Source organism: Scyliorhinus torazame, chromosome 1, assembly GCF_047496885.1.
Source record: "Scyliorhinus torazame isolate Kashiwa2021f chromosome 1, sScyTor2.1, whole genome shotgun sequence".
Taxonomy (NCBI): domain Eukaryota; kingdom Metazoa; phylum Chordata; class Chondrichthyes; order Carcharhiniformes; family Scyliorhinidae; genus Scyliorhinus; species Scyliorhinus torazame.
This window is the reverse complement of record NC_092707.1, coordinates 302,998,453-303,019,139: the sequence shown is the minus strand read 5'-3', so window position 1 is coordinate 303,019,139 and position 20,687 is coordinate 302,998,453. Positions and strand designations below refer to the sequence as shown.

Genomic DNA, 20,687 nt, shown 5'->3' with positions numbered 1-20,687 from the left:
AGACAAGAGGAGAAATCAGAGAGTGAAGATAAAGTTGAAGTTCAGAAACAATTTTTGATCAGATGGTTGGAAACAAACAAGAACAGGTGGAGGATGAGATGGATATTTTTAGTTCAGGAAAGTTGGCAGAGTTACAACAGAGAGATATAGAAATAAAACAGGTGTATCAGAAAGTATACATGGGAGAGGATACTGAGTGTATACCAGAACATTATTACCTTAAAAATGATATCTTAATAAGAAAATGGAGACCTTTACATATGCAGGCGGAGGAAAAGTGGGCAGATGTTCATCAAGCGATATTGCCGGTAGGGTATAGAAAGGAGGTGTTACGAGTAGCACATGAGGTACCAGTAGGAGGTTATTTGGGAGTAAGGAAAAGTCAAGTTGAAATACAAAAACAGAGGTAGTGGATGTATTGTTTGTAAACTTCCAAAATTATTTAGATTCTGGAAAGGTCCTAGTGGATCGAAAACCCACAAATACAATACCACTATTCAAAAAAGGAGGGAGTCAGAAAGTAAGAACTATGGGCTAGTTTGTCTACCATCTGTCATTGGGAAAATGCTAGAATCCATTATTAAGCAGATAGTAGCAAGACACTTTAGAAAATCATAATACAATCAGGCTCAGTCAATATGGTTTTAAATTGTGTTTGACAAATTTATTAAACTTATTTGAAGATGTCCTGGGATGGAGGAGTTGTCTCATAAGGGAAGGTAAGACACACTGGACCTATACTCATTGGGATTTGGGGGTTGGATAGCTCAATTGCCTAGACGGCTGGATCATGATGCGGAGCGACGCCCACAGCGTGGGTTTGATTCTCACACCGACTGAGGTTAACAGAAGAACATAAGAACTAGGAGCAGGAGTAGGCCATCTGGCCCCTCGAGTCTGCTCCACCATTCAATGAGATCATGGCTGATCTTTTGTGGACTCAGCTCCACTTTCCGGCCCGAACACCATAACCCTTAATCCCTTTATTCTTCAAAAAACTATCTATCTTTATCTTAAAAACATTTAATGAAGGAGCCTCTACTGCTTCACTGGGCAAGGAATTCCATAGATTCACAACCCTTTGGGTGAAAAAGTTCCTCCTAAACTCCGTCCTAAATCTGCTTCCCCTTATTTTGAGGCTATGCCCCCTAGTTCTGCTTTCACCCGCCAGTGGAAACAACCTGCCCGCATCTATCCTATCTATTCCCTTCATAATCTTATATGTTTCTATAAGATCCCCCCTCATCCTTCTAAATTCCACGAGTACAGTTACAGTCTACTCAACCTCTCCTCGTAATCCAACCCCTTCAGCTCTGGGATTAACCTAGTGAATCTCCTCTGCACACCCTCCAGTGCCAGTACGTCCTTTCTCAAGTAAGGAGACCAAAACTGAACACAATACTCCAGGTGTGGCCTCACTAACACCTTATACAATTGCAGCAGAACCTCCCTAGTCTTAAACTCCATCCCTCTAGCAATGAAGGACAAAATTCCATTTGCCTTCTTAATCACCTGTTGCACCTGAAAACCAACTCTTTGCGACTCATGCACTAGCACACCCAGGTCTCTCTGCACAGCAGCATGTTTTAATATTTTATCATTTAAATAATAATCCCTTTTGCTGTTATTCCTACCAAAATGGATAACCTCACATTTGTCAACATTGTATTCCATCTGCCAGACCCTAGCCCATTCACTTAGCCTATCCAAATCCCTCTGCAGACTTCCAGTATCCTCTGCACTTTTTGCTTTACCACTTATCTTAGTGTCGCCTGCAAACTTGGACACATTGCCCTTGGTCCCCAACTCCAAATCATCTATGTAAATTGTGAACAGTTGTGGGCCCAACACTGATCCCTGAGGGACACCACTAGCTACTGATTGCCAACCAGAGAAACACCCATTAATCCCCACTCTTTGCTTTCTATTAATTAACCAATCCTCTATCCATGCTACTACTTTCCCCTTAATGCCATGCATCTTTATCTTATGCAACAACCTTTTGTGTGGCACCTTGTCAAAGGCTTTCTGGAAATCCAGATATACCACATCCATTGGCTCCCCATTATCTACCGCACTGTTAATGTCCTCAAAAAATTCCACTAAATTAGTTAGGCACGACCTGCCCTTTATGAACCCATGCTGCGTCTGCCCAATGGGACAATTTCCATCCAGATGCCTTGCTATTTCTTCCTTGATGATAGATTCCAGCATCTTCCCTATTACGGAAGTTAAGGTCACTGGCCAATAATTACCCGCTTTCTGCCTACCTCCTATTTTAAACAGTGGTGTCACGTTTGCTAATTTCCAATCCGCCGGGACCACCCCAGAGTCTAGTGAATTTTGGTAAATTATCACCATTGCATTTGCAATTTCCCTAGCCATTTCTTTTAGCACTCTGGGATGCATTCCATCAGGTCCAGGAGACTTGTCTACCTTCAGCCCCATTAGCTTTCCCATCACTACCTCCTTGGTGATAACAATCCTCTTAAGGTCCTCACCTGTCATAGCCTCATTTCCATCAGTCACTGGCATGTTATTTGTGTCTTCCACTGTGAAGACCGACCCAAAAAACCTGTTCAGTTCCTCACCCATTTCCTCATCTCCCACTATTAAATCTCCCTTCTCATCCGCTAAAGGACCAATATTTACCTTAGCCACTCTTTTTTGTTTTATGTATTTGTAGAAACGTTTACTATCTGTTTTTATATTCTGAGCAAGTTTACTCTCATAATCTATCTTACTCTTCTTTATCGCTTTTTTAGTAGCTTTCTGTTGCCCCCTAAAGATTTCCCAGTCCTCTAGTTTCCCACTGATCTTTGCTACTTTGTATGTTTTTTCCTTCAATTTGATACTCTCCCTTATTTCCTTAGATATCCACGGTCGATTTTCCCTCTTTTTACCATCCTTCCTTTTTGTTGGTATAAACCTTTGCTGAGCACTGTGAAAAATCACTTGGAAGGTTCTCCACTGTTCCTCAACTGTTTCACTCTGAAGTCTTTGCTCCCAGTCTACCTTAGCTAATTCTTCTCTCATCCCATTGTAATCTCCTTTGTTTAAGCACAAAACACTAGTGCTTGATTTTACCTTCTCACCCTCCATCTGTATTTTAAATTCCACCATATTGTGATCGCTCCTTCCGAGAGGACCCCTAACTATGAGATCCTGAATCAATCCTGTCTCATTACACAGGACCAGATCTAGGACCGCTTGTTCCCTCGTAGGTTCCATTACATACTGTTCTAGGAAACTATCGCGGATACATTCTATAAACTCCTCCTCAAGGCTGCCTTGACTGACCTGGTTAAACCAATCGACATGTAGATTAAAATCCCCCATGATAACTGCTGCACCATTTCTACATGCATCAGTTATTTCTTTGTTTATTGCCTGCCCCACCATAATGTTACTATTTGGTGGCCTATAGACTACTCCTATCAGTGACTTTTTCGCCTTACTATTCCTGATTTCCACCCATATGGATTCAACCTTATCCTCCATAGCACCGATGTCATCCCTTCCTGTTGCCCGGATATCATCCTTAAGTCGTGTGAAGACTGAAATTAGCAGGTCAACCTCATCCTTGGATGGCACCCCCATTCCATCAGCTCACAAGGGCTGAAGATTCAATGAGCCATCCATCTGGAACAGCCTTCTCCCCTGACACTAATCCCTGACAGTCAAACCTCCACAATCAGTGGGCCCAACCTTCCACGCAGCTTATCCCTTTGTCCTCACACTGCTGCCTGAGTGTGGGTTTCAAATCTCACAGCAGTCGTCCTCCCCCCATTGGGAGGGTCTTCAGACCTCTTGAGGCGGCGGCGGCGGGGGGGGAGGGGGGGCCCTTTCCTGAGTCCCACAGTCTTCCCTTGAAGCCTGGCCTCTCATGGGACCCCCACCCAAGAACCTCACAATCGCCCCCAGTGCTGACGCTCTGTAGTCACCTGCTTCCACACTTTCCTGCTCCCACTCTGGAAGGACACTCCCTCAGCGGTGATATCAGCACAAGCCCAGCTAGGAGGATATAGGAAGCGCTGTGTACATACCAGCTGCCAGACCCCTTTAAACCAAGGAATGCCCCGACATAAAGGGAAGGTATGGACTTTGAGCGACCCCTCCCCCGAGATGGCGATACTGATCCCCAGCCCCCACCCCCAGCCCCGAGTTGATCTTTTCTGTGTCCCCCGCGTCCTTTCATTGCCCCCTCTGTGACTAGTTTCAAAAAGGTGAGGGTGACCTGACCACTCACCTCCAATATCCCCTTAAGGGGTAAGGTCGCCAGGTTACGTTTTTATAAAGCTGTTGCAAATGGCGCCTGCGTGATGTCACCCCGGCGCCAGTGGGTGGAGGGAGGTGGGTTAATTTTGTAATGACACGGAAATGTTCTAAAATGTGGTCCCTGGGCTCCCATGGTGTTTTTCATGTTACTCCACTGGCAAGTGGGGTTCAGAATCAAAACTCTCAATCTCCCGATGAGATTTGTATTTTCTGATTGTCTCTAGATTTTGCGCTCGCATCGGCGATCCCAAGCACGGCTAACACGGGTTCAAAATTGCCACCCCCCATGACCTATGTACTTGAAACTATTAATTTCCTCCAGTGTACCCCATAGGCTGAAATCTATTGTCCCTGTGGCGATGAGAAGGTGATGGGCAGGCTTGCATGAGAATTCGGTAGGTTGGTATTGGAACCTTCCCACCTCCACTGGAAGTAAGTTCTGGGTGGGAAGGTCCATGGTCTACCTTTCTGCCTTGCCTTCATTTGAATCCCTGAAGTGGCCAATTATTGATCACTTAAGGGTCTCTTCCTGCCCCTGCTGCAATCTTCCCAATTCCACATATGTCCTGCCAACATGTGGGCTGCATGACTGGTAAAACTATCATGGCTGCATGCCAGCTGGAGAGGTGGGGTCTCTTGATTTGCAGTAATCTGCGTAATCAAGGCTCATGAACATGGGGCAGCCGCCCACCCTGCCCTTGCTGCTGATCCTTATTGCCTCTGCCCCCAAACTCCGACACTCCCCAACAGCACTTATCTTTTTCCTGGGTCCCTCTGTGTTCCTGGTACTCCAGGGTGTTGTTCCAGCAGCAGCCATGGCCCCTTTTGTGACGCTACCGAGTGCAGAACTACCAGCCTCTAATTGGATGGCAACTTTGGTGGATGGGAAGTCGTCTTCTAGGGTCCTCAGTCTGGAGGAAGACCCACCACTGTCCACTAAACTGCCTGATGGGCAGAAGGTATAGTGAGCCTTCCTCCTCAGAAACAGTGTTGGTGTCTCACTGATTTTTCAGGCAGCGATCGAGACACCTGCTGAAAATGGAAGTTTCGGCTCATAATTTTTACATCTTCACTCTGATCCTCTTTCCTAGGCTCAAATTGACATTCCATCAATTGGATCTTTGATTTACCAATCATCATACTCCTGTCTTCCAGTGCTTTTCTCTAGTTCTCCAGATGTTCACTCATGTTCTTATCAACTCCATCTCATAACTCAAATGTCATCTGCAAACATCATTTCCATGCCAGTTACCATCTCACTTGCCCAGTTAAAACATCATGTCAATCAGAACGAGGAAAGGACTCAGTGCTAATCCTTGGCGCAATCTAACTTTGGTTTTGGAAGTGCTTTGAGAGCTGCTGCTGACTACCCTACATATAATTTACTGGATTAAATGTAACAACCATTTTCTCCTCTCCCAGAGCAGCTGAACCACAGTGGATAAAGACCCTTGGATGCCAGATAATCACACTCCCACCCCTGTGCCTCCTATGTGAACCTAGGCAGTGAATTTCATTAGGTTATTTAACCAGAGGGATTATCACAGACAACCACAATAACATCCTCATGCTATGTCCAAACACATGCAGCAGAAGTCATTGGATAGTGCCCTAGATTGGGAGACTGGGGTAATTTCACAACTTTGCCATCCAGGAGTGATAAATCTACTGTAGTGTGCTTATTACTGCCACAGCTAAATTGCGCTAACTCAGTGCAGATTGTGTGCTAAAACTGAGACTTTTCTTGATCCCCTTGGCTTAGTTCCATAACAAGCAGTGTATTTATCAAACAAGTCATAAATGGAGTTCCAACAGAGTAGTTTTGAATTTTTTAGTTGTTAGGACAGCAACAAATCACATGTTAAAAATGTAAGCTATTGGTATCAGTGTAATTGATCCCCCAAATCACAGGTGCCAATCTTTAGCCAATTCGATTCACTCCATGTGATATTAATCAGTGGCTGAAGGCACTGGAATCTGCAACGCCTATGGGCCCTGACAACATCCTGGCTATAGTACTGAACCTGTGCTCCAGAACTAGCTATGCTCCTAATCAAGCTGTTCCAGAACAATGCCAACACTGGCATCTACTCGGCAACATGGAAAATTGCCGCAGTATGTCCTGTCTACAAAACACAGGACAAATCCAATCCAGCCAATTATTACCCCATCAGCCTCCTCTCATATCAAAGCTGCAAAACCTAGGACTTGGCTCCTCACTCTGCAACTGGTTCCTCAACTTTCTAACCCACAGACCACAATCAGTAAGAATAAACAACAACACTTCCTCCACAATAGTACTCAATACCGGGGCCCCGCAAGGCTGCGTACTTAGCCCCCAACTATACTCCGTGTACACACACGACTGCGTGGCAAAATTTGGTTCCAACTCCATCTACAAGTTTGCTGATGATACGACCATAGTGGGCTGGATCTCAAATAACGCGAGTCAGAATACAGGAGGGAGATTGAGAACCTAGTGGAGTGGTCCAGCGCCAACAATCTATCCCTCAATGCCAGCAAAACTAAAGAGCTGGTCATTGGCTTCAGAAAGCAAAGTACTGCACACACCCCTGTCAGCATCAACGGGGCCGAGGTGGAGATGGTTAGCAGTTTCAAATTCCAAAAATCTGCCTTGGTCTACCCACGTCGGCGCTACCACCAAGAAAGCGCAACAGCGCCTATATTTCCTCAGGAAACTAAGGAAATTCGGCATGGCCACATTAACTCTTACCAACTTTTACAGATGCACCATAGAAAGCATGCTATCTGGCTGCATCACAGCCTGGTATGGCAACTGCTCGGCCCAAGACCGCAAGAAACTTCAAAGAGTCATGAACACAGCCCAGTCCATCACACGGACCTGCCTCCAATCCATTGACTCCATCTCCACCTCCCACTGCCTGGGGAAAGTGGGCAGCATAATCAAAGACCCCTCCCACCTGGCTTACTCACTCTTCCAACTTCTCCCATTGGGCAGGAGATACAGAAGTCTGAGAACACACCTGAACAGACTCAAAACCAGTTTCTTCCCCACTGTTACCAGACTCCTAAATGACCCTCTTATGGACTGACCTGATTAACAATACACCCCTGTATGCTTCACTCGTTGCCGGTGTTATCTAGTTACATTGTGTACCTTGTGTTGCCTTATTATATATTTTCTTTTATTTCCTTTTGTGTACATTGTGTACCTTGTGTTGCCCTATTATGTATTTTCTTTTGTTTCCTTTTCTTTTTATGTACTTAATGATCTTTTGAGCTGCTCGCAGAAAAATACTTTTCACTGTACCTTGGTACACGTCACAATAAACAAAAATCCAAATCCAAATCCAAATCTTGACCATCAGCAAAATGATGGTAGGTGTTGTCAACATTGCCATCAAGTGACATTTACTCAGCAATAACTTGTTCACTGTTGCTCAGCTGGTTCTGGCAGGACCATTCGGCTCCTGACCGGATTACAGCCTTGGTCCATACATGGACAAAAGAACTGAACTCAAGAAGGGAGGTGAAAGTGACTGCCCTTGACATGAAAGCAGCATTTGATTGAGTATAGCATCAAGGAGCCCTAGCAAAACTAAAGTCAATGCGAATCAGGGGAAACTCTCCACTGGTTGAAGTCGTATCTAATACAAAGGAAGATGGTTTTGGTTGTTAGGGACCACTCATCTTAGTCCCTGGACATTGTTGCAGGAGTTCCTTGAGGTAGTATCCTAAACCCAACCAACTTCAGCTGCTTGATCAATAAACTTCCATCATCATAAGCTCAGAAGTGGAGATGTTCGCTGATGATTGTAAAATGCTCAGCATCAATCCCATATTGATGCAGTCTGTGCCATATGCAGCAAGACATGGACAACATTCAGGTTTGGGTTGATAACTGACAACTAGTGTGCGCCACATAAGGCAATGACCATCTTCAACAAGAGAGAATTTAATCATCTCCCCTTGAAATTCAGTGAAGCCCCACCTCCCGAACCTGAAACCTAACTGGAGTGGCGTGGTGGTTAGCACTGCCACCTCACAGCACCAGAGAACGGGTTCAATTCCAGTCTCAGGTGACTGGCTGTATGGAGTCTGTATGTTCTCCCAGTGTTGCGTGGATTTCCTCCGGGTGTTCCAGTTTCCTCCCACAGTCCAATGATGTGCAGGTTAGGTGGATTGGCCATGCTAAATTGTTCGTAGTGTCCAAAAGGTTATGTGGGATCGTGGGTTGCAGGGATAGGATGGGAGAGTGGGCCTTGGTGGGGTGCTCTTTCGGAGGGTCAGTACGGATTTGATGGGCCGTATGGTCTCCTGCACTGTAGGGGTTCTATGATTCTATGGAGTGGCCATATAAATACTGTAGGTGCAAGAAAATGTCAGAGACTTGGAATTCTGAGGCAAGTAACTCATCTCCTGACTCCTCAAAGCATGCCGACCATCTACAAGGCACAAGTCAAGAGTCTGATGGAATACTCTCCACTTGCCTGGATGAGTGCAGTGCCAACAACACTCAAGAAGCTCAACACCAGCCAGGACAAAGTAGCCTGCTATATTGGCACCCCATCCACCAACTTAAACATTCACACCCTCCATCACCAACACACAGTGGCAGCAATTGTGTACTATATACAAGATGCATTGTGGCCACTCACCAAACATGCTTCGGCAGTAACTTCCAAACCTGTGACCACTGCTACACAGAAGGAAAAGGGCAGCAGATGCATGGGAACACCACCACCTACAAGTGGAACTATATTGCTGTTTCTTCACTGTGGTGGGATCCTGCAACTTCCTTCCCAGCAAACTGTGGATGTGCCTGCACCAGATGGACTGCAGTATTTCAAGAAGGTAGCTCACTTCCATCTTATCAAAGGTAATTATAAATGGAAAACAAATACCATTTTCCAGTGTGTGGAAGTCACCACTGTTGTATTATATTGTATATACTGCACTGCATACGAGGGTATTACGGTAAGGCCCCTGTACTACAGGTACGGGGGTAGATCCCTGCCTGCTGGCTCCGCCCAGTAGGTGGAGTATAAATGTGTGTGCTCTCCGAACTGCAGCCATTTCGGCGGCAGCTGTAGGAGGCCACACATCTCTGTAATAAAGCCTCGATTACTCTCTACTCTCGTCTCGTAATTGATAGTGCATCAATTTATTACACAGAGATTTTATAAAGGTGGATCTCCGCATCAAGCCGTATCGCCTGCAGCTGCATCCTCAAGCAGCCAACGCCAAAAAGGACTTTGCACATTGGCTAGCTTGCTTTGAAGCATACATCGGATCTGCAACAGACCCAACCCCAGAAGCACAGAAGCTCCAGATTCTGTACATGCGGCTGAGCTCCGATGTCTTTCCCCTCATCCAGGATGCGCCTACCTATGCAGAGGCCATGACTCTACTGAAGGAGAACTACGCTCAGCAGACCAACAAGATCTACGCCAGGCACCTCCTGTCCACGCAGCACCAACTTCCCGGGAAGTCTGTGGAAGATTTCTGGCGTGCCCTGCTCGCTCTGGTGAGAGACTGTGATTGCCAGGCCGATTCGGCCGCTGAACATTCTAAGCTGCTAATCAGAGACGTGTTTGGGCACCTCATTGGGCCGCTCATCGCCTACAACCGCCGATGACCAGTCGGGTTTCGCCTCCGTCATGATCGACCAGTCCCGACCGCACAACCTCGCGACCGCGTCGACAAAGGTGAAGGTCGACGGGCATGAGATATCCTGCCTTCTGGACTCCGGGAGCACTGAGAGCTTCATCCACCCCGATACGGTAAGGCACTGCTCCCTCGCGGTACACCCCATTAACCAAAGAATCTCCCTGGCCTCCGGATCCCACTCCATGGCGATCCGGGGGTACTGCATCGCCACCCTCACCATCCTGGGTGTAGAATTCAGCGGCTTCCGGCTCTACGTCCTCCCCAACCTCTGCACTGCCTTGCTACTTGGCCTGGACTTCCAGTGCAACCTCCAAAGCCTAACCCTGATATTTGGCAGGCCCCTACCACCCGTTACTGTATGCGGCCACATGACCCTTAAGGTCGACCCGCCTTCTCTGTTTGCAAATGTCACCCCGGATTGCAAACCCGTCGCCACCAGGAGCAGACGGTACAGCGCCAGGAGAGGATCTTCATCAGGTCTGAGGTCCAGCGGCTGCTGCGGGAAGGCATCATCGAGGCCAGCAACAGCCCCTGGAGAGCCCAGGTGGTAGTGGTGAAAACGGGGGAGAAAAACAGGATGGTCGTTGACTACAGTCAGACCATCAATCAGTACACGCAGCTCGATGCGTACCCCCTCCCACGCATATCTAATATGGTCAATCAGATTGCACAGTACTGGGTCTTCTCGACAGTGGACCTGAAATCTGCCTACCACCAGTCCCCATTCGCTAGGCAGACCGTCCGTACACGGCGTTTGAAGCGGACGGCCGCCTTTACCATTTCCTTAGGGTTCCCTTCGGCATCACTAACGGGGTCTCAGTCTTCCAACGGGAGATGGACCGAATGGTTAACTGGTACGGACTGCGGGCCACTTTCCCGTACCTGGATATCGTCACCATCTGCGGCCACGACCAGCAGGACCACGACGCTAACCTTTCCAAATTTCTCCACACCGCCAAACTCCTCAACCTAACCTACAACAAGGAGAAGTGTGTGTTCAGCACGAACCGATTAGCCATCCTCGGCTATGTGGTTCAGAACGGAGTTCTAGGCCAGACCCCGATAGCATGCGCCCCCTCATGGATCTCCCCCTCCCCCACTACCCCAAGGCCCTCAAACGATGCCTGGGGTTCTTTTCGTACTACGCCCAGTGGGTCCCTAACTATGCGGACAAAGCCCGCCCACTCAACCACTCCACCGGTTTCCCACTGACGGCCGAGACTCACCAGGCCTTCAGCCGTATCAAGGCCGACATCGCCAAGGCCGCGATGCACGCGGTCGACGAGACGCTCCCCTTCAAAGTCGAGAGCGATGCATCAGACGTCGTTCTGGCCGCCAGCCTCAACCAGGCAGGCAGGCCTGTGGTATTCTTTTCCCGCATCCTCCATGCCTCCGAAATTCGGCACTCCTCTGTCGAAAAGGAGGCCCAAGCTACCATTGAAGCTGTGCGGCACTGGAGGCATTACCTGGCCGGCAGGAGATTCATCCTTCTCACAGACCAACGGTCGGTTGTCTTCATGTTTAACAACACACAGCGGGGTAAGATCAAAAATGATAAGATCTTGTGGTGGAGGATCAAGCTCTCCACCTTTGATTACGAGATTTTGTATCGCCCCGCTAAGCTCAACGAACCCCCTGATGCCCTGTCCCGAGGTACATGTGCCAGCGCACAAGTGGATGGACTCCGGACCCTGCACGCCGATCTCTGTCACCCAGGGATCACCCGCTTTTATCACTTCATTAAGGCCCGCAATCTGTCCTACTCCATCGAGGAAGTCAGGGCTGTCCCCAGAGACTGCCAGGTCTGCGCGGAGTGTAAACCGCACTTCTACAGGCCAGACCATGCGCGCCTGGTGAAGGCCTCCCGCCCATTTGAACGTCTCAGCGTGGACTTCAAAGGGCCCCTCCCCTCCACTGACCGCAACACGTATTTTCTCAATGTGGTCGATGAATATTCCAGATTCCCCTTCGCCATCCCATGCCCCGATATGATGTCTGCCACCGTCGTCAAAGCCCTCAACACCATTTTCGCTCTGTTCGGTTTCCCCGCCTACGTCCACAGCGACCGGGAATCCTCATTTGTGAGCGATGAGCTGCGCCAGTACCTGCTCAACAGGGGCATTGCCTCGAGCAAGACGACCAGCTACAACCCCTGGAGAAACGGGCAGGTGGAGCGGGAGAATGGGATGGTCTGGAAGGCCGTTCAGCTGGCCCTACGGTCCAGAAATCTCCTGGCCTCCCACTGGCAGGAGGTCCTCCCCGACGCACTTCACTCCATTCGGTCGCTCCTGTGCACGGCGACTAACGAAACCCCCCATGAACGTCTCTTTGCCTTCCCCAGGAAGTCCACCTCCGGGGTTTCGCTCCCAACATGGCTGGCAGCTCCAGGACCCGTTCTCCTCCGCAAGCACGTGCGGCTCCACAAGGCGGACCCGTTGGTTGAGAGGGTACAGCTACTCCACGCAAACCCACAGTACGCCTACGTAGCGTACCCCGACGGCCGCTAAGACACAGTCTCCCTCAGGGACCTGGGACTAGCTGGGTCCCCACAACCCCCCCTCTGCCCTGGCGCCACCCTCCCTTCCCCCAGCGCACCCAACTACAGCCCCCGCTCCAGGACAATCCGTCCTCCCCTTGGTCCCACCCGGGGATGAAGAGGATGTTGACACGCTTCCGGAGTCACCGACGAACGAGCCGACGCCTGACTCGCCACCAGCACTGCGGCGCTCTCAACAACGGATCAAGGCGCCCGACCATCTAAATTTGTAACCTTCTCTGAAATTTTAATGATAACCTGTATGTAAATAGTTTTCCATCCCCCACTGGACTCATTTTTAACAGGGGGTGAATGTGGTAGTCACCACTGTTGTATTATATTGTATATACTGCACTGCATACAAGGGTATTACGGTAAGGCCCCTGTACTACAGGTACGAGGGTAGATCCCTGCCTGATGGCTCCGCCCAGTAGGCGGAGTATAAATTTGTGTGCTCTCCGAACTGCAGCCATTTCGGCAGCAGCTGTAGGAGGCCACACATCTCTGTAATAAAGCCTCGATTCCTCTCTACTCTCGGCTCGTCGTAATTGATAGTGCATCACAGTGATGCCCATATCCCATAAAAAAATTATAACAAATGAATTAATTGATCCATGTCATAAGTAGATTATATGTTCTAAGTAATTGATTTTTCTCTCTTTCAGCTCTGCTCAAAACTGATGCCGAAAACTAGATTTCTAGTGAGTGATATATTTTTAGGGATACTGGAAATTAAACCACCATCAAAATAAAGACAAATAGGATTAAGAACATTGAAACATTCTACAGAGGGAAAAACAATCAAAGTAACTCGACAAGGAGTGAAGAGATTCAAACATGACATGGAAGCACTCAAGTACTGTCAACTACCAAATTCAAAATCCAGCTTAAATGATATTTGTGGCCATTCTGAAGCTCTTGTTACTGAAAGTTCCACAAAATCAGTTTGCACTGCTACAGCTGAACAGAAGAAAGATACAGAAAAACTCCAAGCTTCACGGTAACAACCTTTCTTATTGCTTGAATTAATCTAAGGATTTATTTTTTTCTGTCTGTTTTCAAACTCCTCTGCAGAGTCCCTTAACTCATACTTTATCTTCTCTAATCGCAGGAAGTTGTACAGGTCACCCAATCAAGCTGCTACCTGAATTCACACCCCCTCGGCAGCTCTATCCTCTCCCTTAGCTCCTCCAGACTGGCAAACCCTTCCTCCAAATGCAGATCCCTAACCTTGACCAGCCCCACTTCCCTCCACCTCCTGTATACACTATCTTTTCCCCCTGGCTAAAATCCATGATTCGCGCACAAGCGGCATTAGCACCGACAGCCCTTCCACCCTAAAATGCCTCCTCAACTGATTCCACATCTTCACCGTGGACTGCTCCATCGGGCTCCCTGAATACCTATTCGGATCCATTGGCAATGCTGCGTCACCATAGCCCTGAAACTAGACCCCTTACAAGATTCCTCCTCCATTCTAACCCATTCTACCGCTTCTCCTTCCCACCAACGCTGCACCTTGTCCTCATTCGCCGCCCAATAATAGTGAAGCAAGTTCGGCAATGTCAATCCCCCCAGGCTGCCTCTGCCTCTGTAGCAGGGTCCTCTCCACCCTCGGCACCTTCCCTGCCCATACAAAGTCCGAAATAATCGTATCCACTTTCTGAAAAAAGGCCTTTGGTATAAAGATTGGACTTCCGGGTGCGGCTATGCAGAGCTAGGTCGCATATTCGGCAGCTCCCGCTTGGAACGGACTTTTGGGCTCTTTTACAGGGCCCCCACGGCATTTGTTTGACATTTCCCGGTGTGGGAAGAAGGTTGCAGCATTCCCCTGACAGTGCCCCCCAGGAGTGGTGTGTCTTTTGGCTACCAGACCCGGCAGAAACAGTGAAAGATTTGGCTTGAGCTGCAGCAGTGGACGAGGGCCTCTTCCAGCATGCAGGCGGGGGAAGGGCAAGCTTAAAGCTTGAATCTGGCTTGACTCTATCAAAGGTGAATTCTAGCAGCAGAGGGAACAACTGTGAAAAGATCTACCAGGTGTAGCGCACAAAGACTCCGTGAGACGAATAGAGTGAAGTCGATGAGGCTTTACTAAGCGTGTCTGTTCCCCCGCAGCTCGATAGTAGAATGGCCTGCGGGGGAGGACTCCGGCTTCTTATACTCCGCCTTCAGGGCGGAGCTAGAGGTCAACGGCCAACCAGGACCCGGGATCTGTCAGCCAATGACATTCGGGCTTCCAGTCCCACATGACCCCTAATACATACTACCACATTCACCCCTTGTCAAAAATGAACCCGGCGGGGTGATGCTTCGTATGGTGGTAAGGGTTTACAGGGCTGGTCCTGGGAGGAAAACATTCATATGGCAATACAGTATGTACAATTTTGTCCTGTTTCAATTATTTACAGAAGGTATCGGGAGAAAAGCAAAATGTTCTTGTGAAAAGTCCATATATTGATTTAGATCGACGCCACGAGTCGGTCGGGCGGTCTGGTCGTCCGTGTCGATCGCCTCGGCCCCGGTGGTGGTGGTGATTCTTGTTCCGGTGTTGTCGTCTCCGGGGGCCTTACGGTTTCAGCTCGGGCTTTATTCTTGTTTGGGCCTGAGGGGAGGGGAACCGATCCTCCTGGGAAGGGGGCGGTCGCGGGGTGCGGCGGTGGCAGGAAGGGGGGGGTTGGGTGAATGGTGTCAGGGGGGTGTGTGTTGCCGGCGGGCGCCAGATCCCGCAGGGAGACCGTGTCCTGTCGGCCGTCGGGGTGCTCCACGTAAGCGTACTGCGGGTTCGCGTGGAGGAGGTGAACCCTTTCGACCACCGGGTCCGCCTTGTGTGCCCGCACATGCTTTCGGAGCAAGATGGGCCCTGGGGCCGCCAGCCAGGTGGGCAGCGACGTTCCAGAGGAGGACTTCCTAGGGAAGACAAGGAGACGCTCATGAGGCGTTTGATTAGTGCTCGTACACAATAGCGACCGGATGGAGTGGAGAGCGTCCGGGAGGACCTCCTGCCACCGTGAAACTGGGAGGTCCCTGGATCGTAGGGCCAGTAGGACGGTCTTCCAGACCGTGCCGTTTTCCCTCTCTACTTGCCCGTTCCTCCGGGGGTTGTAGCTGGTCGTCCTGCTTGAGGCTATGCCCTTGCTGAGCAGGAACTGGCGCAGCTCGTCACTCATGAAAGAGGACCCCCTGTCGCTGTGGACGTATGCGGGGCAACCGAACAGTGTGAAGATGGTGTTCAGGGCTTTAATGACTGTGGCCGCGGTCATGTCAGGGCAGGGAATGGCGAATGGGAAGCGGGAGTATTCGTCCACCACATTAAGGAAGTATGTGTTGCGGTCGGTGGAGGGGAGGGGCCCTTTGAAATCCAGACTAAGGCGTTCAAAGGGGTGGGAAGCCTTAATCAGGTGCGCACCCTCCGGGGGTGGACAAAATGGACGCCCCCATGCGTCGTACAGGTCTGGGGTGGTCCAAGATGGCGGCGCCCTTCCTCCCCTCGTGGTGGCCAGGACCCAAAATGGCTGCGCCTGCGGGTCGCACATGGGGCGCTGGGGGGGTTGGGGAGCGTTAGGACCGCGCGGGGCTCCCTCATCTCTGGGGACAGCGGTGGTCGGGACCCAAATTGGTAGCGCCGGCGGGTCATACGTGGGGACGGGGGGGGGGGGGGCGGGTTGGGGAGCGTAAGCGGCGTGCAGGGCTCCCTGTTCTCCCGGGACCGCGGTGGTCGGAACCCAGAGTGGCTGCGCCTGCGGGTCGTACATGGGGCGCTGGGGGGTTTGGGGAGCGTAAGCGGCGTGCAGGGCTCCCTGTTCTCCCGGGACAGCGGCGACCTCGCGGGACCGGCACACAACCGCGAAATGGCCCTTTTTCCCGCAGCTCTTGCAGATTGCTGCGCGGGCCGGGCAGCGCTGCTGGGGGTGTTTCGCCTGGCCGCAGAAATAGCAGCGGGCGCCCCCGGTGCGACTTGGCGTTTGGACCGCGCAAGCCTGTGGGGTGTCCGGGGGGGGGGGGTGGGTTTGTCGCGACGGGTACGTACGGAGCCCAATTGGCTGCCGCGCGGTCGGGGCCGTAGGCGCGGGTATTACGCATAGCCACGTCTAGGGAGGCTGCTAGGGCCCGTGCCTCTGAGAGTCCTAGCGACTCTTTTTCTAGAAGTCTTTGGCGGATTTGGGAGGAATTCATATCTGCCACAAAAGCATCGCGCATTAACATGTCCGTGTGTTCATTTGCGTTCACCGAAGGGCAGCTGCAGGCTCGTCCCAAAATCACCAGCGCGGCGTAGAATTCGTCCATCGATTCTCCGGGACTTTGCCGTCTCGTCGCGAGCTGGTAGCGAGCGTAGATTTGGTTAACTGGGCGGACATAGAGACTTTTCAGTGCTGCGAACGCCGTCTGGAAATCCTCCGCGTCTTCGATGAGGGAGAAAATCTCCGTGCTTAACCTCGAGTGCAGGACCTGTAGTTTTTGGTCTTCTGTGACCCGGCCGGTGGCCGTTCTGAGGTAGGCCTCGAAACAAGTCTGCCAGTGCTTGAAGGCTGCTGCCGTGTTCACTGCGTGGGGGCTGATCCTCAGGCATTCCGGGATGATCCTGAGCTCCATAGTCCTTTTTAGGCACGCTTAATAAATTGTAGCGCACAAAGACTCTGTGAGACAAATAGAGTGAAGTCGATGAGGCTTTATTAAGCGTGTCTGTTCCCCCGCAGCTCGATAGTAGAATGGCCTGCAGGGGAGGACTCCGGCTTCTTATACTCCGCCTTCAGGGCGGAGCTAGAGGTCAACGGCCAACCAGGACCCGGGATCTGTCAGCCAATGACATTAGGGCTTCCAGTCCCACATGACCCCTAATACATACTACCACACCAGGGCCATTGAAGAAGCAGGGACGAGGCTTCTGGTGGCGGCCATGGAGGAGTAGGTCGCGCATTCGGCAGCTCCCGTCTGGAGCCGACTCTCAGACCTTTTTCAGGAGTTTCCATAGACTTTTTGGGGCAGACTGGTGAAGCAAACACTGCCAACTTCTATGAAACGGACCAGAAGTGTAACGGCCAAAGGAGCGGCACTGGAGCAACGGGAGAAGCGAGGGAAAGAAAACAAAATGGCGGCAGCCAGGGACAAAGGGGAGCTGCAGGAGTTCATCAAGCGCTGCTTCGAGGAGCAGCGCGAGGAGATGCGCAAAGAGATGTTGGCGCCTATGCTTTCGGCAATTGAAGGACTCGGGATCACGCAGAAGGCCCACGAAGCTAAGATCCAGGAGGTACAGAAAAGAGTCAGTCAGAACGAGGACGAGCTCGTGGGCCTGGCGGTGAGAGTGGAGCAGAACAAGGCGCTACACAAGAGGTGGGCGGGAAGACTCGAAGACCTGGAGAACAGGTCGAGGAGAAAGAATCTGCGAATCCTGGGTCTCCCTGAGTGAGTGGAGGGGGCTGATGCCGGGGCACACGCGAGCACGATGCTCGAGGCGATGATGGGCACGAAGGCCCCTTCGAGGCCGCTGGAGTTGGACGGGGCACATCGGGTGCTGGCGAAGAAGCCCCAGGCAAATGAGCCGCCAAGGGCGATGGTGGTGAGGTTCCACCGGTTCACGGACAGAGAGTGGGTCCTGAGATGGGCCAAGAAGGAGCGGAGCAGTAAGTGGGACAATGCAGAGATCCGAATATACCCGGACTGGAGCACGGAGGTTGCAAAGCGGAGAGCGGGTTTCAACCGGGCCAAAGCGGCGTTGTACCGGAAAGAAGTGAAATTCGGAATGCTGCAGCCAGCGCGACTGTGGGTCACATACAAGGGCCAACACTATTACTTCGAAACGCCTGCAGAGGCGTGGACCTTTGTACAAGCCGAAAAGTTGGACTCTAACTGAGGGTTTGTGAGGGTGGGGGGGATGTTTTGCGGTTTGATGTGTGATGGTTGTTGTATATAGGGGGTCAATCACGCGCAGGAAATGTTACATGGGCTGGGGGAGAGAGACAAGGCCGCGACAGGAGCTGCGCCAGAGGGTGCGGAGCGGGCTTTGGAAAGCGCGGGGTTTGTTCCCGCGCGCGGGATGAAAGGCGGGAAGGGGAACGAAGGAATGCATATGGATTGGGAGACTCCCACGCGGGGAGGTCAATGGGACGGCGGGGGAAGCCGGGGTCAGCAGGCGTCAGCTGACTTACGGGAGTGACATGGGGGGAGCAAAAAAGCTAGACAGGGGTCTAGCGGGGGAGGGGAGGGGGGAAGGAGGGGGAAAAAGGGTTGCTGCTGCACTGGCCGAAAGGGAATGGGACACAGAAGAGGTGGTCGGGACGGGGGTCCCCCCTCTGGGGGACTGGAGGGTGAGGGAGGCGTGGACACGGGACTGGCCCAGAAAAGGAGATGGCTAGTCGGCGGGGTGTGGGGGGGGGGTGAGAGCCCCTCCAAAACGGCTGATAACGTGGAATGTGAGGGGCCTGAATGGGCTGGTGAAGAGGGCTCGAGTGTTCGCGCACTTAAAGGGACTGAAGGCGGACGTGGCCATGCTCCAAGAGACACATCTGAAGGTTGCGGACCAGGTCAGGTTAAGAAAGGGATGGGTAGGACAGGTATTCCACTCGGGACTGGACGCGAAGAATAGAGGGGTGGCAATATTGGTGGGAAAGCGGGTGTCATTTGAGGCCAAGACTATTGTAGCGGACAATGGAGGGCGATATGTAATGGTGAGCGGTAGGCTGCAAGGGACGTGGGTGGTGTTGATAAACGTGTATGCCCCGAACTGGGATGATGCAGGATTCATGAAGCGCATGTTGGGGCGCATTCCGGACCTGGAGATAGGAGGCCTGATAATGGGAGGGGACTTCAATACAGTGTTGGATCCAGCACTGGACCGCTCCAAATCAAGGACTGGAAAGAGACCGGCGGCGGCCAAGGTACTTAGGGGGTTTATGGATCAGATGGGGGGAGTGGACCCATGGCGGTTTGCAAGGCCACAGGCCAGGGAATTTTCTTTCTTCTCCCATGTACACAAAGCCTACTCCCGGATAGATTTCTTTGTTGGTATAAAGATTGGGAGAACCTGAAAGACAAACAAGAACCTCGGCAGAACAGCTTGGACCCTCCCCGCCAACATTAAGTGCAGTGTATCCCATCTCTTAAGATCCTCCCTGGCCTCCTCCACCAGCTTCGTTAAGTTCCATTTATGGAGCCCCGTCCATTCCCTCGCTACCTGAATCCCCAAATACCTAAACCTAGCCCTTGCTACCGTAAATGGCATCCCCCTAAATTAACCCGCTGTCCCAGCTCTTTCACCGGGAATACCTCGCTTTTCCCTTCATTCCGTTTGTACCCCGAGAACTCTCCAAACCTCCCCAGCAGGCCCATAATCCTTCCCATACTCTCCAATGGATCCAAAACATACAGCAAGAGGTCATCGGCATAGATCGACACCCGATGCTCCCTCTGTCCCCTCATAATCCCCCGTCACTCCACCAATCCCCTGAGAGCCATCGCCAACGGCTCTATGGCCAGCGCAAACAGTAGCGGCGACAGCGAACACCCCTGCCTCGTATCCCTGTGTAAGTCAAAGCTTTGTGAGCTCATATCATTTGTCCTCACCCTCGTTCTTGGTGCCACTTACCCATGCCACAAATCTCGGCCCAAACCCAAACCTTCCCAAAACCTCGAACAAGTACTGCCACTCCACCTGATCAAATGCCTTCTCTGTGTCCATGGGCACCACCAGCTCCAGTACCAGAGCCCCCGACGGATTCATCACCACATTCAACAGCCGTCTTATATTACTCGCGAGCTGCCTGCCATTCACGAAGCCTGTCTGATCTTCTGCAACCGCCCCAGGGACACAATCCTCCATCCTCCCCCGCCAACAACTTAGCCAATACTTTCACATCCACCTGGTCATTCCCCTTTTTCGGGATTAGTATGATTACTGCCTGCGTCATTGTCTCCGACAACTCCCCCTTCTCCAGTGCTTCATTAAATGCCCCCAACAGATGTGGTGCCAGGTCCGTCGCAAATTCCTTATAAAAGTCTGCCGGGTACCTATCTGGCCCAGGGGCCTTCCCCAACTTCATACCCCTGATACCCCTGATAGGGCAGCACGGTAGCATTGTGGATAGCACAATTGCTTCACAGCTTCAGGGTCCCAGGTTCGATTCCGGCTTGGGTCACTGTCTGTGCGGAGTCTGTACATCCTCCCCGTGTGTGCGTGGGTTTCCTCCGGGTGCTCCGGTTTCCTCCCACAGTCCAAAGATGTGCAGGT

At 51.2% G+C, this 20,687-nt stretch overlaps 1 protein-coding gene across 1 annotated transcript in view; it reads left to right on the top strand.

The window, feature by feature from the left end:
* Positions 1-20,687, top strand: part of LOC140387770 (uncharacterized) — a 50,988-nt gene that overhangs the window by 19,152 nt on the left and 11,149 nt on the right. The window contains exon 2 of the mRNA XM_072471322.1: positions 13,132-13,466. Coding sequence (XP_072327423.1) covers positions 13,309-13,466 — 158 coding nt within the window. The 5' untranslated portion in view covers positions 13,132-13,308. The remainder of the gene's footprint in view (positions 1-13,131; positions 13,467-20,687) is intronic.